This window comes from Zophobas morio, unplaced genomic scaffold, assembly GCF_036711695.1.
Source record: "Zophobas morio isolate AGI-343-1 ecotype UQ-CSIRO unplaced genomic scaffold, CSIRO_AGI_Zmor_V1 ptg000012l, whole genome shotgun sequence".
In the NCBI taxonomy this organism is placed as follows: Eukaryota; Metazoa; Arthropoda; class Insecta; order Coleoptera; family Tenebrionidae; genus Zophobas; species Zophobas morio.
This window is the reverse complement of record NW_026972117.1, coordinates 1,290,342-1,316,426: the sequence shown is the minus strand read 5'-3', so window position 1 is coordinate 1,316,426 and position 26,085 is coordinate 1,290,342. Positions and strand designations below refer to the sequence as shown.

The 26,085-nt window shown below is 34.2% G+C and overlaps 2 protein-coding genes across 2 annotated transcripts in view; one reads left to right on the top strand and one right to left on the bottom strand.

Annotated features, from left to right (window-relative positions):
* The window catches only part of LOC135127541 (glutamate receptor ionotropic, kainate 2), a 355,107-nt gene that overhangs the window by 102,574 nt on the left and 226,448 nt on the right, over window positions 1-26,085 (top strand). The gene's annotated exons all lie outside the window — the stretch shown is intronic.
* LOC135127743 (uncharacterized) lies at window positions 17,062-24,615 on the bottom strand. The gene is made up of 9 exons (XM_064054336.1): window positions 24,472-24,615; window positions 24,246-24,409; window positions 23,488-23,595; window positions 23,035-23,169; window positions 22,733-22,813; window positions 21,403-21,621; window positions 17,806-19,442; window positions 17,572-17,726; window positions 17,062-17,463 (listed from the first exon to the last, which is right to left on the bottom strand). Exons 1-9 carry the CDS (start codon window positions 24,539-24,541, stop codon window positions 17,072-17,074), a joined length of 2,961 nt encoding a protein of 986 aa, XP_063910406.1. The 5' UTR covers window positions 24,542-24,615; the 3' UTR covers window positions 17,062-17,071.

The window sequence follows — 26,085 nt, the reverse complement described above, 5'->3', positions numbered from 1 at the left end:
TAGTTTCGTTTTTGTTTTTGTTTTTCAATTATTACATTTTTCAGCTTCGTTTCATTTTCGGTTTTTCAATTTTTTCCCAAATTTTCCTTTCTTCAATTATCGGCTCTTTTTTTATTTTTACAATTTTTCGGTTTTTCAATTATCTGATTTTATAATTTTTTCAATTTTTCGTTTCTTCAATTTTTGATACACAATTTTTTAATATTTCAGTTTTTTATTTCTTCAATTTTACGTGTTCAAGTTTTTACATTTTTGTAATTTTCATTTTTTCAAATTTTCGTTTCTTCAATCATTAGATTTTGCAATTTTTCCAATTAAAATTTATCGAGCTTATAATTTTTTATTTTTCATCTGTTAAAATTTTCGATTTGCAATTTATGGTTTCGGCTTTTTATTTCTTTATTTTTATAATTGTTTGTTCAATTTAAATTTTGCGTTTCTTCAATTTTTGAACCCTTTAGTCTTTTCAATTTTATGATATACATCTGTTCGAGTTTTCATTTATAAATTTTCCAGTTTCCCGATTTTCCGACTATTAGATGCTTCAGTTTTTAGGTTTTGCAATTTTTCGATTTAAAATTTATCTTCTTTAGTTCTCATTTTTTAATTTTTCTTTTCGATTCTACAAGTTTCATTTCTTCAAATTTTCGATTTGCAATTGTTGTTTCAGTTTTTTATTTTCTTTATTTTTGCAATTTTTCGATGTTCCTTTTTAATACATTTTTGGTTTAATTTAAATTATTTCAATTTTTTATATCTTTTGTCTTTCTAATTTTACGATATACTCTCTTCGAATTTTCACTTTTAAATTTTCCAATTTTCGTTTGTGTTATCTTTTATATTTATTCAAATATTCGATTTTTCAATGTTTCGAGTTTATAATTCTTCGTTTTTGCAATTTTAATTTTTTCAATTTCTTGTTCCTTCAATTTTGAATTTTTTTTTGTTCCTCCAATTTTTCGATTCTTCAATTTTTCGTTTCTTCCAATTATCGATTTGCAATTTTTGGTTACGTTTTTTCACATTATTTCGGTTTGTAATTGCACCAGTTTTCAATTTTTAATTTTTCAATTATTCGTTTCGGTCTTCGTTATTTTTTCAATGATTCGATTTTTCATTGTTTCGATTTTATGTTTCTTTGTTTTTCAGGTTTAATTTTTTCAATTTCTCGTTTCGTTAATTTTTCAATTTGCAATTTTTTTTTGTTCCTCCGATTTTTCGATTTAAATTAGAACTCGTAAATTATTATCAATGTTTAATTTTTCAATTTTTCGATTCTTCAATTTTTCATTTCTTCAAATTTTCGATTTACAATTTTTGGTCCCGTTTTTTATTTCCTTGTTTTTTTTCAATTTTTCGATTTTTCAATGTTCCGATTTTTAATTTTTTGTTCTTCCATTTTAAATTTTTCAATTTACTGATTTTTTCAAATTTTTGCAAATTTTTTGATTTTTCAATTTTTCAGTTTGTAGTTTTTCTTTTCGGTTTTTTATTTTCTTTGTCAATTTTTCGATTTTTCAACTTTTACACTTTTTAATTTTTCACACCTTCAATTTTTGATTTGTACTTTTCTAGTTTTCATTTTAGATATGTATTTAATAATATTTTTTAAAATTTTTCACTTTTTCCATTTAACGATTTCAGAATTTTTTCATTTTACAATTCTTGGATTTAAAAACTTTTTCATTTATTCGATTTTTGAATTTTTCGATCTTTCAATATACATATAGTTCTTCGACTTTACAATTTTGACGATTCTATAATTTTTCGATTTTACAATTTTTAGGTTTTCCAATTTTTTGATTCGATTTGTTTTTACTTCCTTCCAATCTTTCAACTCAATTTTTGTTTCGATTTTTAAGTTTCTCGATTTTTCGTTTCTTCAGTGCTTCGATTTACAATTTTTTGATTTTCCACTTTCTCGATTTTGGAATTTTTGTTTTTTTTCAGTTTTTGGATTTCTCAATTTTTTCCAATTTTTTAGTTTTGCGATTTTTTAACTTTTCCAAGCAAAAAATGGAAAGATTGCTAGATTGTAAAACTGTCAAAAATCAAAATATATAAAACGAAAACTTTAAAAAATCTAAAAAGTGAAAACTAAACTTGAAAATTGAAGAAACGAAACTTGAAAAATCGAAGAGCTTGGAATTGAGAAACTTAAAAATCGAAAAAACGAAATATTGAAAGTTAATGAAAGCGGAAAATCGGATAATTGAAAAATCCAAATATTGCAAAATTGAAAAATTTAAAAATTGGAAAATCGAGGAAATGAAAAATCAAAGATAAAAAATTTGAAGAATTGAATAAAAAGTTACATTGAAAAAATAAAGGAAATGCGAAAAACGAAAATTGCGATTTAAAATCGAAAAAATGGAAACTGAAAATCCGGGAAAGTGAAAAATAAAAATGAAGAGTTTGAAAAATTGAGAAAACGAAAAACTGAAAAATCGAAAAATGAAAAAATGTAATACTGAAAAATTGAAAATTGAAAATTTGAAACCAAGAATTGAAAAATTGAAAAGCGAAAGAAAATGAAAAACCAAAAATTGTGATATCAAAAAATTGAATCATAATATTTTACATATTCCTGCGGGGATTTATTCGGCAAAATTTTGAGATAACGTCATCAATTTTAATTTATTTTTTATTTATTACCATTGTGGTAACCTTAAAACGTTTCCAATATTCCAGAGCATTCAGTTTTGCAGTTTCAAAGTTAAATTGCAAAATTTTATACAAATTTAATTTTTTTCTCAAAAAATCTGGATGTGGAGGGTGAAAATTCAACACGGATTCATACACCACAAATGCAGAGGTACAATAAAAATCTGGGCAGACGAAAACGGGGGACCTATTTCTTCGTACTCTAGATGTCACAAAAGGTCGAGAAAACACAAATCGCCCTATGGACTCGAAAACAATATTCCTTAGTTTACGCTCGGGATGTAAAATGCGCTAAAAGTTACATCTTATACAGTCGTATAAAAAAGCGGAACATATAAAAGTTTGTTTATGTAACTTTAAATAAAAAACTGTGATGGGTAATAAAAAGCCGCCGTTTCACCCTGCACGCCCTCCCCTACACGACCCCAAATCCTCTGTCCGGCCAGAGCTCAATATTTCGTTATCGCCCCAACACCGGCATAATGAAAAAAGTTTGTTAGGTGCGCAAAATAGAGCCCGAACTGAAAAATAATTGAATTGAGTGCCCGATGTTGTTTAGAGTGTCCCCAGACGCGCAAAATTCCGCTCGCTTTTAATTTAGTTAGCTTTTGTCCAAGTCCGTGCCACAATTCGAACGACAAAAATAACACAAAAAGCCATCCGGCCCGAAGGCGCGCTTAAAAAAAAATCGAAAATTCGACAAGTGCGCCTGGAAACGTTGCGCTAATTGTCATTCAATTAATGCGGAAAGGAGGGCCGTCCAGGGCCGTAATTGCATGTATCGTGATCATGAGAGTAATGAAGCGGAGCCGCACGTCCGTTCAAGCGGCTAACGGGTCCTGAATGGGAATGGCAGGATAATAAACACAGCGCGGAATACCGGAGACGGTGCGGATGTGGCAGGACAACGAGGACTTGCGGTGACGCTTTGTTTCGCTACATTTAAATAACTAATCGTAATATCGATAAGTTGCGGCGGTTGGCGGCGATTCGGCCCCCTGGCGTGTCGGAGTCGGCCCGAATTTATTTTTATGCTTCGGTCGGTTTAATCTAGCCCGCGGATTTGATGGTGATAGTAATTGCGTCACGTTATCGGGAGCCCCGCTGTAAATTAGCGGCTATATTTAATTACGTGTCACGTAGAAGTGTTCGATCCCATTAACCCGGAGACCCTCCGAAGAAAAGACGACCTGGCGATGGTGTGTGCAGGGTGAACAGACTGATCTTGTTTCTGCGGAAATGTTACTTGCAGTCATTTCGGCGATGAGATCAGCCTGTCGAACCCAGCTCGAGTTCGCAAGACAGTCACTTTGCTACCTGCTAATGAGCGGCAGGGAGGTTCTGGAAGAAGAAAGGAAGAGGGTGGTTTTGGGGAAGGAGGGGGGGTTTGTTTCAGGAGGTGGAGAGGTTTTTGGGTCATTGTGTCAACTGTGCGTTTGAAATTTTTTATGGATGTCCCTGAATTTAGATGATATAAAGTACACTTGCTGATGGATAAGCGAAGAGTCTTGATTCTGGATTCTGGATTCTTAATTTATGGGGGCTGACCGTAGCCAGCCGGCACTTAGGCCTCGCCTTTGGGCCCATTGTACCTTCCCCAAGTCCATATCAGGGTGTTTTCCCGCTCCTCTACTCGTCAAGCCATCCAACTGCTTGAATGTACTTGAGTAATGCAGAGGGTGGAAACTCCCTGATATTTGCCATACTAGGCCAGATGTCCCCTAGTATGGATTCCCTGTAGGAGGCTAGGGCTGGACACTCACGAAGAATGTGCTCAGCTGTTTCCTCTTCTTCATTGCATCCACGACAGATTGGGTCTGTTGCTACCCCTATCGTATGTAGATGTTTGTTAAACTGGTAATGTCCCGTAAGGAATCCTACCAGTTTACGCAGTTTGTCCCTTGAAAGTGAGAGATAAAATTTTGTCAACTTACGGTCTGGTGTCGCCATACAAGCTCTACTATGCCGACAGCTGCTCAACGTCGCCCATATCTGCTCATGGCGTCTATGGGTATATTGCTTTACGAGTTCGTTCGAGAGGGCGACCGAAGGCGTGATTGCCGGTTCGGGTCCCCAGAAGGGCATACGCGCGGCTCGCTTCGCCATCTCATCTGCCCTCTCGTTTCCTTCGTTGCCACTGTGTCCTTTGATCCAACAAAGTACCACACTATTCCTCTGCGTTACATACTTTAGCGTTTGTCTGCACTCCCAAACCAGCCCGGATCGAACCATACAGCTGTCCAGGGCTAGTAGTGCAGACTTGCTGTCAGTAAGTATGCGTATTGATTTGTTGCCGATTTCACGTTCGGCAATGATTCTAGCTCCCAGCATTATTCCCATCAATTCTGTTTGTAAGACAGACGTGTGGGTGCCGAGAGGTACACTGATTTGTGCGTTCAGTTGTTCGGAGTAGATGCCGGCTCCTGAACCACTATCTGTTTTGGCACCATCGACATAGATATCTATGTCGGCTCGTCCTTCTGAATTATCACTCATTGATATTCTATATGTCTTCTCATATATTAATTTTGTGCCCATTCGGTCACAACCCATCCTCAACAAGGGTATTCTGTTGAACGCCTCCGTTAAGATCCGAGTGTGCTTCGTTGTGCGGCCTTGCTTGTTCCATACTCCCAGAGAGTGAAGTCTTAGAGACGTCGTCATTGCCGCTTCCTCTATGTAAAGGTTGAGAGGTGCTAAGCAAAGAAGAGTCTCCAGAGCCGCTGTGGGAGTGGTCCTCATTGCTCCTGTAACACTGAGACACGCCATTCTCTGAACGTGTTCAAGTTGCAGGGCTGTTGTTTTTTGTCTGGCTCTGGGCCACCAAACTAAAGCTCCATAGCACAGCATCGGTCTGACTATGCTATGGAGCTTTAGTTGAAAAAGACAACGAAAATAATTATGGAATTGAAATTTAGAAACAATCAAATCGTTACTAGCAAATAATAAGTACGTGGAGGAACAATAATGGTCAGGTCAGGTCAGGTCAGATCAACAAACGAATAACTAAGTCATCAATATTTTGTTTTTAAAAAAATCATGTAATTCTGTTGTTGAAAGAATTTGAGCACATCGTGGGAGAATTTGGTGTTTTATAACTGGAAAAATTTCCAACCATCATATGTTGCTCTGAATGTCTTGTTTCTTGAAGTTTTTGAAAAAAGTTTAAAGGATTCTAGTGTTTCATCTTTGAAAAAATTCTACAGAATCTTGAGGAGGGCTTCATTTTTAGAAGAATCTAAAACAATCTTCTCGCTCGTTTCTGACTTGTTTCGTGAAGAATTTGAAAATCCTTGATGGTTCCTAGGGTTTTATTTTTTAAAGAACTTGAAAACATTTTTGGGACAATGTGGCGTTTTATTTTTGGGAGAAGGTAAAAGCATCTTATAAGCCTCTGGATATCTTGTTTCTTGAAGGTTTTGACAAAAATTTAAGGAGCCCTAGTGTTTCTCCTATGAAAAAATTTTAAAGAATCTTCTGTTTTGAGAAAAATTGAACAAGTCTTGCGGTTCTTAAGATCTACTTTCTCAAAAAGATTTGAAAAGGTCTGGATATTTTGTCGCTTTAAAGTGTTTCACGAACTTTTAAATCTCTTGACGGTCCTTGGGGTTTTATCTCTGAAGGAATTTGGGAAAAAGTGTTTTGTTATGGAAAAATATAAGTACTCCCCTGGAGATCTTATTTCTTGAAGGTTTTGAAAAAATCTTAAGAGTCGTAGTGTTTTATCTTTGAAAGAGTTTTGAAGAATCTTGGGAGGTCGTGGTGCTTCATTTTTGGAAGAATTTGAAAAAATCTTGGGTGTGTAATTAAAAAATAAGTTCAATCACTGTTAAAAAATTCCCGCAAAAAATGACATATACTGAAAGAAAAGAAATTTGCCCTATATGAAGAAAATAAGATCATTCTTACAGATTTGTACCAAAATAAAAAAATTGGCTTCTGTATATTTTCAGTAAATTTTTTTTTTTGTATAATAACTTGTTTTTCTCTGCTGTTCGACGACAACGGATGCCCAAAAAAGATCTAAATTCCCAATCCTTAAAAAATCCGATAATACTACCCACGTTTGTTTTGCAGTTATTTGTTCAATTTTAAATTTAGTCTACAAAAATGTTGGAGGCGCCGGGAGAATATTTTTTAAAATTACTTCAGTCATTATTAAAAAGCCTCTGCATAAAATAAAACTATACATTTCAAAGAAGAATTTTTAAAAATACATACATAACAGCCTTAAAAAAAAAGAAAAGATTTGTCCAAAATTAAAAATAATTTTTTAATAATAACTCAATTTTCTAATTTTTTCGAAGAGATATCTCGAAAATAAATTCAGATGCGTACTCCTAAGAAAATTTCCAATAAGAATGACCTTATTTGGAATCTATTAGGTCAATTTCATCGATAAACATATATTATTATAATTCATTGAAAATTTAGTTCAACAATTGTTAAAAATTTCTAGCTAAAATCACCTATTTAAAAAACTTGACTTCTAAAAAAAATTCGGATAAATTATGATCATTGTTTTATTCATTGAAAGATGGGGGGCGGAGCTTATTGCAAAATCCCAATTTCTCTATAAACATTTACCATTTTAAACATATTTTAAGTTCCCTGTTATGAAAAGAAGACTACGTACATTAAAAAAAGGCAAAATATATTAGACTTATAAGCCCCACCCACCCGCCTTATCCTAATTGTGATGACTTTTTTATTCGCCATGAGCCGAGGGGCGGAGTTAAATGGCAAAATTACACATTTCTCTGTAAAAATTTACGATTTTAAACATGTTTTAAGTTTCTTGTTTTGAAAAGACTGTATTATATTAAAAAAAAAAATATATAAGCCACACTCTATTTTAATTGTGATGAATTTTTTTATTCGGCGTGACCCAAGAGGCGGAGCTAAATTGCAAAATACAAATTTCTCTGTATAAATTTAGCATTTTAAATATGTTTTAAGTTTTTTGTTCCTGATCCGTGAATATCTTGTTTCTCGAAGGTTTTGAAAGGATTCTAGTGTTGTATCTTTCACAAAATTATGTAAAATTTTGAGAGGGGGAGGCTTGGTGTTTTATTTTTTAAAAAACTCAATCTTGAGGGCCTCTGGCATTAGATCTTTAAGAAAAAATTTGAAAAATTTCGAGGAACTTCGGTAATTTGTTTTTTGGGGGATTTAAGGCCATTTTGAGGGTCCCTTGATATTTTGCTTCTTGAAAAGAATAATAGTGTTTTATCCTTGAAAGAATTTTACACACTCTTGGGGCACTTTTTCTAAATAATTTTGTGAGGGTTTTGTTGTGTTGTTTTAGGTAAAATTTGAAAAAATCTTCAGGATCCTTGGTGTCCTGTTTCTTAAAGAATGTGAAGACTCTTGATGGTTCCTGGTGTTTTATATTTGAAAGAATTTTAAAGAATCTTAGGGAATTGTGGTGTTTTATTTTTAGAAAAATTTCAACAAATTTTTGGGTTCTTGAAGTCCATTTTATCAAAGGATTTGAAAAAAACTTGAACGCCCTGGATATTTTATATCTTTAAAATTTTGGAAATATCTTGATGATCCTTGGTGTTTTATCTTCGAAAGAATTTGAAAATATCTTGGGAGAATCTGATGTTTTGTTTTGGAAAAATTTAGGCGCCGTGTAGTACCCTGGAGATTTTATTTCATGAAGCTTTTGAAAAAATCTGAAGGTTTCCTATCTTTGAAAGAATTTTATAAAATATAATTGGGCGGTCGTGCTGCGTGAAACTTTTGGAAATATTTGAAAAAATTTGGAGGTCTTTTGCATTTTGAGTCTCCTTGATATTGGTTTCTTGAAAGTCTTGACCCTAAAGTTTTCTCTTTAAAAGAATTTTAAAGAATCTTGTGGGATTCTGGTGTTTTGCTTTTAGAAGAACTGGAAAAAATCTTGGGACCCTTGGTATCTTATTTTTGAAAATATCAGAATAAATATTGAGGGGCCTTCGTGTTTTGTCTTTGAAAAAATTTGAAAGGATATTGAGCGATCTGGTGTTTTAATTTTAGAACAATTTAAAGGTATCTTGCGATCCCCTGGATTTCTTACTTCTTAAAGGTTTTGAAAAATTTCGAGAGACTCCAGTGTTCTATCTTTGATAGGATTCTAAAGATTGTTGAGTGTTCTGGTGATTTCTTTTTTGAAGAATTAAAAAAAAGGGGTCCTTGGCGTCTTCTTTTAAAAAAAATTCAAAACCCCTTGATTATTCCTAGTGTTTTATTCCTTGAAAGAATGTGAAAGGATATTGTGATTTCGAGGTCTAGGTGTTTTGTTTCATTAAGAATTTGAAAAAACCTTGGAGGCCTGTGTGGAACAATTTTAGAAAATCTTGACGGTCTTTTGTGTTTTATCTTTGAAAGATTTTGAAAAAAAATCTTGGAGGAGTGTGGTGTTTTGGTTTTGAGAGAATTTTAAAACATCTTTTCACCCCGTGAATGTTTTGTTTTTTGATGCTTTTGAAAATATTTTAAAGACCCTTGTGTTTTATCATTGAAAAGATTCCAAAGACTCTTGGGAGGAATCTTGGTGTTTTGTTTTCGGAAGTGTTTAAAAACATCTTAGAACCCATAGTGTTTCATCTTGAGGAAGAATTTTAAGAAATTTTTAGTGAAATTAGTGTTCTGTTTTTGAAAGAATTTGAAAGATTCTTGGGAGATTTTCGTATATTCTTTTTTAGTAGATTTTAACAAAATAAATACATGTTATTTTTAAGCAACAATGTTTACAGAGATATTTCAGCAGACTCTTCGAATCTTAAAATAATACACCGTTTACATCGTAGAAGAAAATTGAGGTGAATTTAAAAAATAAAAATTCACTAATTTCCCCTAAGACTTGCAGAAGTTATTTTCGTCGTTCTACAATTTTTTTCGAAATTTCCACACACTTCTGACAATTTGTTTTTCAAAGAAGGGATTTTAAAGCGAATATTTCTAAAATTTTACTCCGAGTCCACAAACATGCTTTATTATTCCTAATTACTTATTCCTAAAATAATGGAGAAAATGTAAACAATCAAGGTTTTTTCAGTAATTGTATTTCGCCTGAAAACACCCGAGTATTTTGTGGAAATGTAAACTTTCATAAATCTTGAATTTTCTTTTAAAACGAAGGAAAAGGATTAACAGCCTTATCTAGTTTAAACTTAGTCTATTTGAACGCGGCCATTCTTCAGGCTTTGACGTAACGTCTGCAAACAGTCGCATTTGCGCGAGAACTATACAAAGAAAAATCGTTAAAGTAAAATATGAAACGATTCGGGCCGAGTAATGACCCTTGCAACACGCTATATGTATTTCACGAAATATGAGACGGCTTCTTTAGCATTAGCACCCCGAGTGCGATTACTAAACCTAGATTATATTACCTTAAAACTATGTAGACGAAAGTTATAGAAATAAAGTTTCTTGATTAAAATCTCGTGCGATAGGCCGTCGAATGTCTGGCCTAAATCTAAAAAAACACGAATAGTTTTCTTTCTCTCCGTAATTTTCCCAGGCTTTACGAAATCAGAAGCGACTTTTAGTTACTTTCCACTGATGTGGAAAAAACTGTTAAACCCTCACCGGACGCCCAATGGACAATAAAAGCCACCATTTCTGAAAAATTCATTCGAAGTGTGTAACGAACGTCCGGTTGTGGTCCATTTGCATCCACCGCGAAAAACGAAAAACTCGAAAAACAGGTATCCATTAGTAGAGTCAGTTTTAGTACGGTCCGAGTGTCTTCGTGCCCTTCCCGGCTCCGAAATCGGAATTATCACGCATTCAACGACACGCCACCCATTCCCCATAACCAAACGTCCATAAACCACCATCACATAATTCCCTCCATCGCCCCACATAAAGTAATTCCACGTTTATGACCCGTTTAACTCTCTGTTGTTGGAATTCCCCAGCTTTTTCTTTTATTTTATTTCCGATTGCCGCAATTCCGCTTTGATTGTATCAATTCAGTTTTCATTAAACCAAATGTGGGATTTAATCGAGCATATTTGACAAGTGTCACCGTTCCGAGTATCCCACACATAAATTACCGTTTTTACGCGCATTGCTCACAGGATGTACTAATCGGAGCCGAACAATCCACCGCCGAACTAGACGGATACAAATAACGAGTTATTAGTAACCCAACTCCATCGAGCCGACACCCAGAACTCTTGTTTTCGCTCGTCTTGAGAGTGCTAAAGCGGATGATGTTAGGGAAGCCTACTTAGGATTTTAATGCGGCAGAGGCGATGGAGTTACTTCCGATTTACGAGTGCGCGTTCAGAAATTCAGAAACGAAATATTTATTAGTTGTGCGTTATATTTTTACGATTAACTGCGTGGATAGGGGGAATATTTGATCAAAAAAGGGCAGGCTTTATCGGAGACTCGACTCTTTGTTTTTTCAGCGTGAATTTACACAAAAAATCAAAATTTCTGTTTCGCGAGGCGCCAGGTTCGTTTAGAAGATCCCCGCTGATAGGTAAAACAATTATCGGAGAATCATCTAATTCACCCCTTTCCAATTACGTAGTGAATATAGATTCCAGAGACAAAGCCAATACTGCCGAAATATACGAGATTTATAATTGATTTAATTACGCGAAGGCACGTGCGCTCGGTCTCCCGACCGAAAAATTTCCTTCCCGAAAATAACCGCCCCCACAATTAAAACTGAGCCGTCCCCGGGTCTCCCCCGGCGCCTAATTAGTAGATAAATCCCCGATCACCTCGATGATCTAAGAAGTTTACTCCCCCGATATGTAACAGTACGCAATCGGTCCCATTCATCTTGGGATAATTGCTACCTGCTGCTAACTCCAGGAAAAGCCACCACTGAGCATTAGACACATCCCGGTAATTAAATTCTTAGCAGATAATTCACTCACGAGAAACGGGGGCGGTTTTTTCTTTCTTCTCCTTTAGCTTAATTTATGGATGTTCTTCTAATGTTAACTGAAACGTCACTTCGTTAGGGGCGTAATAAAATTTTATTCAGCGGAATAGGGCTAACAAGGAGTTTATTCGTCCTGACGGGATACGCAGGTGCAGTAAAACAGGAGAAACAAAAGCTAATTTGTCGCTGCTCCCGAAATTATTTTTATCGCAGTTTAAAGTTTGCCGGGGAATTTTCGAGTCTAGACGTTCAAAGTAAGTGGTCGCAGGCTGGGGAGTTTTTTAGTTTTTAGTTTAGTACTTTCGCGATCTTATCTCCAAGCTGGTTAGATCACAGTGGTATATACCGTCTCGTATTTTGCGCGTTTTTAAAAACCTCTTCGAAGCTGTCACCCAAAACACGCCGCCCCCTGTTTACGACGCACATCTTCGTTAAATTTCTATCGATTCTCGAGCGTCTGGAGAATCGTAACAAAGTTAAAAGTTCGACAACTAATTTCAACTGCTGAAAATGCTCCTCCATATTTAATGAGGCGATTCTTTCTATCTAAACTGTCACAAAGAAAAACGAAAAAACAATCATACTCGGTAGTCGAAATATTTTCCGAGAGTCGCGGATTTGCTTCGTCGTAAAGCATTTTCATTTCGTCGGTCGAGAAATTCGTTTACTTACTTACAGTAATGAATGTTGGGGGCTAAATTTAGTAATAATGCCGTGTTTTTGTCGAACAACAAACAATGATATTTTTTGCGCCCTTTGTTTGTTTTTTTCCCCAGCCAGTCGTAAACATTCTAGCAGAAACAAAAGCCGAGTTTACACTTTACGCTCATGTAGATCATTAATTAACGGAGTCGTTAGAATAAATGCGATTTTATTTACTCATTACTTGAATTAATTAAGCGCCGGTTTTTAACACTGACACGTCGAACCGAGCAAGTTTTTCAGGTCGATATAATCTCCACCGAAATTAAGTTTTTACATAAACAATTCGAGCATCAACAATTTACGGAATTTTTACTATCCCGGCGCCTCCACCATTTTTACACAAAATTTAAAAATCTTTGGGGCTTAATAAATAAATCGGATACCGAAAGAAACACAATATTTGGCATCCTCTAACAGGATTTGGCAAAGCCGAACCGCCGCCGTCCGCCTCCGAATGCAATTCCTGCAATCTATTACGTTCCTGCGAGCGAGCACGTGTGAATCAAAATCATATTAATATAAGCTTATTTACAGGATGTGATCCCGTTCGAAATGAACATGAGATTTATCCCGTATTTATTGTTTCGAAATTAATTGCTCGCTTTTCGAGATAATCCCATTATCCTTAAACACGGCGATTCCTGTAATTAACGATCGTCCGAGCAGGAAAAAATCCGGTTCGATAATTTCGAAAAACGCAGTGTCTTCGTTTTTATGTCGCTTTTACAGCTTTGCTATGAGCTGTTAAATGTTGCTTTCGAAGGAGAAATTTATGTGGTGCTTTGTGTATAATTGCTTTTCAAAGCTTCCATTAAGCTCGTTCTTCGGTAATTCGCTTTTTCTTGTTACGACAGGTTGCTTATCGTGGGATTGTAAATGTGTTTCTGAACCGGATGTACAAATAAAAAGGATTTTAACGAAGCAAGAAAGTCGGATGGGGGAGAACGAGGCGGTGACAATGGGCGCTGGAGAGAAGAATGTTTTTAGTGCGGATACAAAAATATGGGTTAATGTGGGCTTCGGGGCCGATGTTCTTCGAAATGTAAATTGTTTCCATTTACGTAAATGTAAACAGTGAAATAACGGTGAGTAAACAGTGGGCAAAGAAAATTATGTGTTTATTTATCGGAGTGGTTAGGGAGGTTTTGAATGGGTTTTTTGTGACTTTGTTGAAAATCGGGTTGCTTAATGGTTTTATTGTGTAATTAATGTTGGGAAACGCGTTTTTCGATTCAAAATTCGGACAAAAGCACGCCAACGCGGAGCACGCAATAGACGCAACGTAACGAAGCGACTGAAAATTGAAAGTCACGCTTAAGTCCTTAAATACTTAATCTCGTCCATTCTTGACAGTTCGACATTATTAATTTTGTATGAGATGATAATAGCACGGTGACTTCTGACAAACGACACAACTTTACGTTTATTCGAGTTTAGTAATAAATTATTATCTTTGAACTAGCGACGGAGTGGATGTAAGTTCTTTGTAAAACGACCAATCTCGTTGTTCTACATTGTTCTGCTTTTAAAATTCGGTTAATTTTCTAGTTTAAAATTGATCGACCACACCACTAATTATATGTGTATTTATCGTCAATGTATGTTGGGTCCGAACATTTACAGTTCAATACAGAGGTAAGCAGATTGTTGACAGATTGAATTTAGTAATGTATGTGCCAATCAATAATATATGTGAAATAGATATTTGTAACGTTTTAAATCCGTAGTGTATGTCAATAGCAAAGCTCGAACGTACTATTAGTTCGTCGGTCAATGGACCACTAGAGCGGAACAACGATTGAGTCGGTTAGCCTTCGGGCACAGCGGCAACACATCGATCGGTGGTGCACTTATATTTCCTGTTGGTATTTACGCAGTGTCTGTTATATTATTTTATTTTCTAAATTTTCGCTTGAAAGTGGGTCACGTTTCGGTGTTAATGCAATCAAAGCTTGAAAATGGATTTTCCAAACTGAAATTAGGTTTTGTTGAATTGAGAACATGTTCAAGTTAGACGAAACCAATTTACTTCCTTCGTACTTTATTTGACTTTCATTTTTCAGTAACAAAACACAAGAGCCGATCAAGGTTCTTTGAAATTCTCTTAGAAATAAAACACGAGCACGATTCTTTTTTCCCAAGATGCAATTAAATTCTTTTAAAGACAAAAATCAGAGGGCTTTAACATTATTTTCAAATTCTTTCAGAAACAAAACACCAAGACCGAAGATTATTTAGAATTTTTTGAAGATAAAACATCTTTAAATTATTTTTTCGAAACCTTCCAGAAACGACACATTCAAGCGATCAAAGATTTTTTTTCTAAAAACCACTAGGGACCATTTTTCAAATTTTCCCAAAAAGACACAAGACCTTCATCAAGATTATTTAGAAACATTTCCAGAAAAAAAATAAGACCGCTCCCCACAAATCATTAAAAATCAAAAAAATAAGATAAAACATCAGGAACCAACAAGAGATTTCCAAATTTTCTTAAAACAAATACTAGAGTCTGTTAAGATTTTTTTCAGGCACCCCCAAGATGCTTTTAAATCCCTTCAAAGTCGCAAATTGTTGTCAAATTTTTCAAGAAACGATACACCAAGAACCCCCTTTCTTAAATTCTTCCTAAAGCAGTTTATTTAATCTGATTATAATCTCTGTTTATTTTATTAATGTGCTTTGATACAAATATTTTTAGAAAATATAAACTTCTTTCTTAAATGTATCCTTCAGTTTAGAATTTTCTTAAAAATTTCGAAGATACAATTTTTTTAATTAATTAATTGTTTTCCCGGCGCCTCCACCATTTTTAGAGCAAATAATCAAGTTGTTAAAATCTTTCGAAAATCGGTTAACCTAGGCTCAAATTTCTTCAGGAACACGAATTTGTGCCTAATTTCATCACAGATACCCAAATAAATAAAAAAAATAATGAAAGTTGTCAGAGCTGACCTCGAATAACTCCACAATTCGTGTCTGTTTATTTATTTTACGGAGATACAAAGGTTTTTAAGGAAATATAATCTTCTTAAATATATTGTCCAGAATAGAATTTTCTTAAAACTTTGGAAGATCGAATATTTTAATTATATATTTTTCCGGCGCCTCCACCATTTTTGGAGTAAAAATTTCAAGTTGTTCAAATCATTCGGAAATCGGACATTTTTAACTCACGTTTTCTCAGGAAAGTGAATTTGTGCCAATTTTTGTCATAGATCTTCGACTAGCAGAGAAAAAGACACTCGTGTGAAAAAATTTAAACTCGAACCAAAAGGAGTTTATTTAACTGTGGGAGTGGAACAAAAATTAAAAATAATTTCCCTTTTTATCTTCAAAATTTTTATAGATAGCTACTTTGACCAAACTCTAAAAGTTGCTGTATTTCAATTAGCGATTTTAGAAAAACAGCATAAAATACCTGAATATCGAAATCTACAAGAAAATGTCTAGTTTTCTTGGAATTTATGTCATTTACCAAAATCATTCGTATCTTGACAAGTACTAGCCCCGCCCACCCACCCTCTGTTTTCTTGGAAGGTATGTCATTTGCCAAAATCAGTCTTGTCTTAGCAAATACTAGTCCCGCCCACTCACCCCCCCCTCTTCTCATTCTAACGACTAATTTTATTTATATTCAGTATAAGATCATTCACTTCATTCAGATCGGATAAAATCAATCACTGTAAAGGAGACAGGGTTGGTGGACGGGGCTAATTATATTTTTCTGTCGCGTGGGAGTGGAAAATAATAATAGAATTTAGGATGTGAAGAAAGTACATTCTTGAAACAATTGTATTTTGTGAAACAAAAAATTAATAATAATTTCCTTTTTATCTACAAAATTTTTGCAGCGAACTATTTTGACAAAACTGTAAAAAACTGCTGTATTTCAGTTATCGATTTTAGAAAAACTGTAGAAATTTCCGAAGAAAGGAAGCCAGAAATGACTTCTGGATATCGAAATCTACAAGAAAATCTCTTCAAATAATTTTCGGGTCAACTTGAAAAATGGTCGAAAATGTCAAAAGTGCCAAAATCAGACTTATCTTGTCAAATACTAGCTACGCCCACCCACCATCTATTTTCTTTGAAGGTATGTCATTTCCCAAAATCATTCGTATCTTAGCAAGTACACTCCCCACCCATCCCCCTCTTCTCATTCTAACGACTAATTTAATTTATGTTCAATATAAAATCATTCATTTCGTTCAGATCGGATAAAATCAATCACTGAAAAGGAGACAGGGTGGGTGGGCGGGGCTAATTATGTGTCTATTTGGTTATTTTGGTTAGATACAAATATTTTTAGGAAATACATATATCCTCCCTTAAAAATAATTTTATTTAATGCAGAATTTTCTTACAAGTTTCGAAGACAATTTTTTTTTATATATATATATATAGATATATTTACTGTACAAGTCGAGATCATTTAGTGATATTTTTTGTACAAGTAGAGATCCATTCTGGCAAGACGAGATCCAATTTGGATCTCGACTTGTTTCATGTGTATATCTTCACCAAACAATTTTTATAGGTGGGGGAAGGACGTCACTGCATTATTTGTCGGATCTCGGATTTCACATTTTTATCAATTTTTATACGAGAGTAGTTCAGGTGGGCACACCAACGAGGGCGCTGCAATGCTCAGGCTGTATATAACATTCTATCAATAAGTCGAGATCCAACAGATCTTGCAACATCGCAACAGTTTTTATTATAAGTTTTAACAAAACGACGGCGATTATTGAATTACAACAGAATTAAAATAGTAAAATGACAAAAAATAGGAATATTACAATTTTATTTATTTTTATAAGTATTATAAATATATACTTTAATTTGTACCCAAGTCTTGTTCATAAACAAATCAAAATTTTCCTGTTGTAATTTTAAGCATTCCGCTTTTTTCGGCGAAATTTTGTTTTTAATATGATTCTTAAAATAATTTAACATTATGGACTTTTGCTTGTCGTTCCATGTTCCACGACATTTCTCTTTTTTGGGTTTTTCTTTAGATATCTTTTTCTTTTTGAGTGGAGAATCATCAGACATAGTTTGAGCTTTGTGCTTGTTGGTTTGCGTAACGTTAACACTAGTCACAGACATAGTTGGCATGTCTAGTCTAATTCTTTCATCTTCTTCCTTTGGTTCATCATGTGCGCTTTTTTCCTCCAAATCATGGTCCTCTGATTCTAAAAAAATAAACAAGTCAAAAAACTGGTTATTATTTGTTATTTTGTTTATGTTATTATTTGTATGTTTTAAACTTAAAAAAAATTAAAATAATAGCGGGAAGTTACCACTTCCAGGGTCTTCAAGAGATTTTCCATTCCACGATTCCAATTCGACGTTGATTTCATCAAGAGTTTTACCCTGATTCTGGCTGCCGACTCCCCTTTCCATCATTAGAAGTAACTTGGCTATTTTTGCAGTTTGAAAAACGTCCTGCGGCATCCTTAAAAAAAGAAAGATATATAGGTTCTCGAAATATTGTTATTTTTACATATCCACAAGCTATATACTAAATATCCTACCTATAAAATTGTTCGTGGGTTTTTTTGGTATGGCCCATAAAGGTGGCCACTTGCTCCATTTCAGTGTCATTAAGGTTTAAAATCTGTAGGACAGTTGCAATTTGTTTTCTAAGGCGAGAAGAGGTTAGAGTACCAGGATTTTTGGCCCCACATTTGACTGCATATCTTCTTAATACGGCTGATCCATCCACCCATTTAGTTGAGCTTCCTGTTAACGCGAATAAAAATGGATTCTCATGCGGTACGAACGTAGTTTTTCTTCTGACTGATAGAAGTGTTTCTATGTATTTTTGTACATTTTTTGAAAAAAGTATCGGAACTGACCGACTTCCTTTTCCCACTGTGGTAATGCGTTTAAAATGCTTCGATAATTCTCTTTCACATTCATTTAGGGAACTAAGGCACTCCTCTTGGTTGGTACTTGTTGATATTCGATTATAAGATTCTAATTGTGTATATTGTACATCTCCGATTCTCTTCCTATTTAAAATTATTGTCAGAGCCAAAGCCGCTTCCGTAAGTTTTTTGAATGACGTCAAGTTTTCTGAATTCGTTTCTAGTTCTTTCACACATGTTTCCGCAATTTCTTGCGTATAATTTCTGAATAAAATAATATCCTGGGTTACTGGTAATTTCTGCGGATTTATTGATTGCTTTTCATTAAGGTCCTTTAGTGCCAGACTGCTCATTTCAAATTTCCAGTTAGCATCGACCAACTCCCGAAATCCCTTAACATTTTTGAGTGCTATGTCATAATCGGTAATCCCCAAAATAGGATGTTTTTTTAACATAAGAGTTTTAGCTGAAGAGCATACAGCTAATAATATTGTTTTCATATGAAGAGCAAGAGAAGGCGCTTTAAAGGATCGCTTTGCTTCATTGTAACCCGAAATTATGCGGCTGGCGGAAACTACTTTATCAAAGTGTTCAGGTTTTAACACTTCTAGCATGGAATTAATTTTATAAATATCTTGAAGTGGAATGAGAAGTCTTCCCAATTCCCTCACTTTGTTTGATACCGCATTTTTGATATGTGGTCTTTTATGTTTGCGCAGGTAGTCTTCTGCATATTGACAGATTATTGGGTCACTTTTTCCGTTTAAAGATATTCTGTCAGCACGCATTTTGCTAAACACTTCGCATTTCAATCTTGATTTTTTTAGAAATTCTTGACGAGATTCAGTAAAAGCAATCATTGTCTGACCCTCGCTTGCAAAATTGTGTTTTTGATTAATCTCTTTATTGTAACAGCAAGTAAGGGCGTGCCTCCGTAGAGATTTTTTTTTGTATAATCCTTTACAATAAATGCATGGAAGGTAATCTGTTGGGAGAATTTCATCATTTTTACTTTGTATTGCAGACGGTCTTTGAACCGGCCTCGTTATATTCTCTCCTAGTACTGTAAAATTCCCTTGCTTTCTTATGAGATCAATCATAATTTTTCTTTTGCGTTCACCTTTTGGCTGTTCAAGGATTTTTCGTACACTTTCTTCTTCTGCATGTTTTCTAAAAAGATGTCTTGAAAAATTAGTGACGTCTTTATCACAGTAAGAGCAGCGATCCTTTTTGTCCCATACTCTTCCCTTACGTAGACTGTGTTCCACAGGATTTTTATGAATTGGTCTTCGAGTGGAACCCTGAAAGAATGGTATTTTAACATCATAGAGTAAGTTGCAAGAACTTTTTCCTACTCGTTGCTATGGACGACGTCTGGCAAAAGCTATTTCACAACGTCGTCAATACCAACGTACGGAAAGAAAGACAGATTGGAGAAATGTCATTAATTTGACTTTTGTTGTGGAAACTTGTTTGCATTTTTTCTTCAGATATTAGGGATAACGAGTAGAAAAAATTATGTGAGACACACGGCCACAAAATGTTTTGCGAGTGCTTGTGTTGTTCCGCCTGGGCTAGCGTCTCTCGGCTCCACATTATCACTCGCATTCGCAAACATGCATTTTCTGGTCTTGTGTCACAAATAACTATTGCTAGACGTCGTCCATAGCAACGAGTAGGAAAATAGTATATTATTAGCCAAGGTTGCAAAGCCAAGCATTCTAGACCGAGCGCAAATTAGAAGCCGAGACTCGCAGTGTCGAGGGCTCTGAAGGGCGAGGTCTAGAAGTGGCTTTGCAACCGTGGTTAATATATTATTTTTTTCACTAGTAGAAACCATAAGACAATAAATTGAAAAAATAAACGTTCAATTTTTTGACGCAACATGATTTTATTTTGATTTCTAATCAAACTTGATCTAAATCTTCAGCACAAAGAAAACCGTTTACACTTGTCGCTGAATTAATCATTTTATCTTCCACCGTCTACCAACTACCATGCGTATACTCAAGTAATGTTAGTATCACACATTTATTCATTTTTTAAGAAATAATCACATCAAGTATTGCGTACATAACCTCAATCTTCTTTTTGAACCCGTGGTCGCAAAAGTTGAAATTGCTACCTCTAAATGAGTGGACATGCTTCATAGCTGCTAGTGAAAACAATTTTTTTCACTAGCAGCCTGGACGCATGCAAATGTCGACTCATTTAGTGGTAGCAAATTCAACTTTTGCTACCACGGGTTCAAAAAGAAAAATTGAGGTTATGTACGCAATGTTTGATGTGATTATTTCTTAAAAAATGAACAAATGTGTGGTACAAACATTACTTGAGTATACGCATGGTAGTTGGTAGACGGTAGAAGATAAAATGATTAACTCAGCGACAAGTATAAACGGTTTTCTTTGTGTTGAAGATTTAGATCAAGTTTGATTAGAAATCAAAACAAAATCATGTTGCGTCAAAAAATTGAACGTTTATTTTTCAGTTTATTGTCTTATGTTTTCTACTAGTGAAAAAAATAGTATATTAACCACGGTTGCAAAGCCACTTCTAGACCTCGCACTTAGAGCCCTCGACGCTGCGCGTCTTGGGTTCTAATTTGCGCTCGGTCTAGAATGCTTGGCTCTGCAACCTTGGCTAATAATATACTATTTTTTTCACTAGCAGCCATGATCCATGCAAATGTCGACTCATTTAGAGGTAGCAAATTCAACTTTTGCGACCACCGATTCAAAAAGAAAAATTGAGGTTATGTACGCAATGTTTGATGTGATTATTTCTTAAAAAATGAACAAATGTGTGCTACAAACATTACTTGAGTATACGCATGGTAGTTGGTAGACGGTAGAAGATAAAATGATTAACTCAGCGACAAGTATAAACGGTTTTCTTTGTGTTGACGATTTAGATTAAGTTTGATTAGAAATCAAAACAAAATCATGTTGCGTCAAAAAATTAAACGTTTATTTTTTCAGTTTATTGTCTTATGGTTTCTACTAGTGAAAAAAATAGTATATTTGTTATTAACCACGGTTGCAAAGCCACTTCTAGACCTCGCGCTTCAGAGCCCTCGACGCTGCGCGTCTCGGGTTCTAATTTGCGCTCGGTCTAGAATGCTTGGCGTTGCAACCTTGGCTAATAATAAATATACTATATTCTCAGGCTAAAGTGATACGCGCTATAATGTAAAAACCTCGTATTTCTGATACATAGGCTACGTACTTATATGAATGTATTCAATAAAAATACGCATACCGATAAATCACAGTCTGATGTAGGTAATGGTTTTGGACTCGTTGGGAGTGGATTTTTCGCGTCAAGAGAACTTTCAATACACTTGACAGGATTTGATGACTGACGTTCCTTAGAAGCGGCATGAAAATATATAGGTGATTTTCGGGGGATAGACTCGCTTATCTCGGAATAATTATCTTCTGAAGTGACATCATTCTCTTGATTGGGCTTCCAAGAAACCTAAAAGTAATGATATTATCATTGGCAATATTTTATTTTAAATGTAATCAATTGAAATTTCTAGAAGTTTTTTATACAGTAGCGTTATCATTTTTCAGCAAGGATGAGAAAATTTTGAATTTCCAATATAAATAGTTACCATCACTGAACAAAAAAACTAGAGCACAGTTGATAACTAGATCATTTTCAAAATTACAGAATTTTAAACATATAAACTGAATAATTTATCCATCCATCTACTTTAAACACATAAGTTGGGTTTTTGTTAAAAAGTATTCCCATCATTTTATGAGATATGGTTGACACCGGATGACATTACGAAAAAAATGATTCTGAAATGGGTTCGGAAAACACATCGATTAATATTTACTAGCAATCAAAGAATTTCGCAGGTTTCGTTTTTTAAATTGCTGCCCCAGTTTCAAGAAAATTTTGATAGAAATCTTGTTCAATTTTGATGATGCGGCACTGATTATAATCTATTTGCATCATCCATAGTTAAATACCGATTGTGTTCTTTGTGTTGTTAGCTTTTTTAACTACAAAAATTTGAGGCGTATATCTTCGCTTAATGCGTTAATAATTATTTTTTACGTCACATCTGTCAAACTTGTAACAATAAAAAAAATCGAAATAAAAACGTTTTTCAATATTTGGCGTGTCCAAAATGTGTCTATTATGCCTTGTCTATTATGCAGACGTGTACCCTTTATTGAAAAACGTGTTTATTATTGTTATAAGTTTGACAAATATGACGTAAAAAATTAATTGTCCGATTCAACATACAACGCCAACATACGTCTCATTATGTGCATATCAGTGACGCCGAATTAGGTCTGGATTTTGGGATTTTTATCCTTGTATTAGAATGAATAAAAATTACTGGAAATGCCCTCAACTTATTTCAGAGATGTTGTGCTTTAATTTTCCGAACGTATTTCAAAATCACCCTGTATATCTGAATTTCATTTTTAAAATGTAATTATGATTGTCGTTTCGTGACACAATTGACAATTGTAAAATTTCCAATTTCCAATTTTCTTTGTCCACTGATGGTACGTACCTACTTAAACAACAAATCTGATATTCGATATTTAACTACTTCGCTTACTGATGAATCTGCAAATAGGGAACTCTCCGACAAATGCGAATTTTCGTCATCACTATTATGATCTTCCTTTTCGGCGGAATTCTAAAACACATTATTTTGTATTTGTTTTCGTTAAGTACTGTGTAGGTCTTGAGTGAAAAATGGGCACTAAAAATGCAGGAATTAGCAGTGAAATTGCCCATTTTTCTACATTTTTTTATGCACCAGTTGGCTATTTTTGAAATAAAATGATAATTTTCACTATAAAACTTACTCTGATTTACAATATTTTACATACATGACTGTTAGAACAACATACATACCAGAAGTTGATCGTTACATGTATGCACCGCTTCTGTAGTAGTTAGAGGCGTTAATTGGTTAACAGGGTCTTCATGATTTTGAATATCATTTAAAACGCTATTAACACTATTCTCAGATCCGGTTTGAACATTTCCCTAAAAATACGTCAAATCTATGTACAGAGTTCTAAAGATTCATGGAAATTAATTTAGGTACTGTTAAAATATCAGGCATATTTTTTTTAGCTGCACAACTTATAGAACCGTTAAGGGGAATATGTATTTATCCAACACTTATATTTGTACATTTTCGCTAAAGACAAATAGTTCTTGTAAAAATTTGTATGAAATAGGACGCACGCCTGTCGATGATAGAAAGCGAAAAAATCGCTCTGAAAGTATTCAGTCAGACTCGAGTTTCAATAATGTTGACATTTTACAACTGCATTAGGAAAATTACTTTTTACTACATACCTGAAGATTGTGGTCTAACGTTGAGAGTTGTGGGCTAGTTTCAAGTGGTCTTAATTCTTCAAGCACACGTTCTTCAAAATTTTGATTATCATTTTCCATATGGTTGTCCTAAAAATTCGTTAAAATTTTATAATTGAGTTCTGTCCAATTTTCGGATTAGGATGAACTAACCCAATAATTTTAAATTTAATGAACGTTTTTTGATGGTAACTAGTTTTTTAAACACCAAAAGACGACTGCCCTTGGTGCCATGTTTTAAATGAAGTACAATATTTCTATTCAATCTTCTTTATAACATCTTAAATAAGAAAAAAAAATCTGCGGCAGTGAAAGTCCTTTTCTCAAAAAGTACAATTTTTATTAAAAACAATTAATGAAATTTAAAGCTGTTTGTGTCCAAAACCGAAAAGTTTCTAAAAAATTCCCTTCTGAACAGCGGTCTATTTAAAAATAATTTTATCTGACTTACAGGTGGGTACTCTAAATTAACTCGTATGATTTTTGACGAATAATATACTAATAATTTTAACTTTTATCTACGTCGAACAGTGGACTTTATAATTTTTTTATATATAAGATATAAAACAAATGCAATAAGGGTCGGTATCACCAATGTTAGTTAAATTTAACGGATGATTAACTACTTAGATATATTTGTTACAACCATACCAACAATTGTTTTTAACGAATGATTAAAGTTAACTGAAATTGTGAAATCCATCTTAATTGTATTAAATCGATAATTCAAATATACGTACCTTTTGATTACAGTATGAGTTATTCAATCTTTGAGCCAATGGTATTTTTATTTTCTTTGCTGCTTGCCACTTTTTAAAATGTGACCACGGGTCTTCTGCATATTGGTCTTCTAAATAATCATAATTATATTCGTCCGAGTGTTCGTCGGATTCATCTAGTTTCACTGTTAAAATGCGACGAGATTAACATTAACAATGTAATAATACCATTCTTATTTTACTTTACCTTCGTTTAATGGTACATTAGATTTTCCACTTCTGGCCAAATATACTAAGTTTTTTCCACGACTTATCATGATGTCGAAAAATTTTGCTTACATCACCACTGACTATCCACTCAAAACACCAAAACTCTGAAAAACTACGTAAATGCACGTGCAACTGGTCTCTTTGCGCAGACGGGCCAAACGTAACTCTGGCAACGTTACCGGATCTCATGTTTTGCGTTTTACATCAATGTATACATTTCTGGATCTCGACTGGTTGTGTTTTTACAAATGATCTCGTTTTGCACAAATTTTGTCAAGAAAATTAAATGTTAAAAATGTTTTCCCCTCTGTGGGGGTGTGAGTTAGACAAGGTATTGAGGCATTTTTTGTAAAATATATACTTTAAAAAGTATTTTTATTATAGTGGATCTCAGGTTGTCCAAAGTTTATTCGGATCTCTACTTGATACAAATATATATATATATATATGTATGCACGGTATGTTGTTACCTCCGAAGTATATACGTATAGTACGTTGTCACCTCATCTACAACGTTCCTACCTCCGTTTTCGGAGGTAGAAACGTTTTGCCTTGTAAATAATTTTTTAATCATCTAGGGGGCGCTAGGAGCTTGATTTTCAATTTTCGTCTGGAGGTCATAACGTGCATCCCATAGTCGCAACTTTTTATTTTAGTTCAGCTGTAGACCGTTGGCGCTGGCGTCGCTTACCTTTATACACTGCTAGTATGTTGTTACCTCCGGCATATAAACTGTACGTTCTGACCTCTGAAACTTGGCAACGTCGCCGTCATACATATGTCCAACGCATGGTAGAAGGAAACATGGTATCGACTGTTACGTCCAGAGACTTTAATACATACTGTATTTAAAGTCTCTGGTTACGTCCAAAGGCATCAAATTAGGGCCAAATTTAAAATACATTAATTTGCAATCACCCCGGAGACTAGACAACGTGTTGGAAAACTGTAGCCTGCAGTTTCTATCTTGTTTGATCTCATCAGTACAGCACATTCCATCAAGTTGTCTAGCATTCATTGTGTTTCGTTTATGTGCTTAAGATTTTAAACTTGCTAATTTCACTCCACTCTTTCTTGTTAATCTTTATGCTCCTTGCCTAAGAATGACATTAATTTACAAATTTAAACTTTTTTTCATATCCAAAAATAAAAAAAATATTTTTTACTTCTAAATTACTTACTGATAACAAATCCAAAAATGGATACTAATCCTTATCACGTCAGCTTTTAATACAAAATAATGAACTTTGTTTTTACCTTCACGTTAGGTTAAATTGATTCATGTTAATACTGTGGCATAAAACATGTCTTCGAAATCGTGCAAAGTAAGTACAAATCAGTTTTGTTACGTTTGTGGTAAAATTATAGTACCTAAAGCGGGAAGACCTGTTCAAATATGCTTAAAAAGAAGGTATCAAGGATTTTGGGACGAAAATGTGTTACTGTTGGTCTATTATAAGGAAAACTGACAGTACTGTCAATAAAAGAAACGCTAGTGTTAATCATTTTTAATTTTCAGTCATAATGTTTATAATATATACTAGGTGTTGCTTTTATTTGATGCAACCCCTGTAACTACTTTATTTTTAAA

Coding starts and splice junctions, on each gene's coding strand:
- LOC135127743 (XM_064054336.1), bottom strand. CDS start 24,541: ATGATAAGTCGTGGAAAAAACTTAGTATATTTGGCCAGAAGTGGAAAA. Junction 23,596..24,245: donor ACTCATACTGTAATCAAAAG/GTACGTATATTT, acceptor ACGAATTTTTAG/GACAACCATATGGAAAATGA. Junction 23,170..23,487: donor CGTTAGACCACAATCTTCAG/GTATGTAGTAAA, acceptor ACGTATTTTTAG/GGAAATGTTCAAACCGGATC.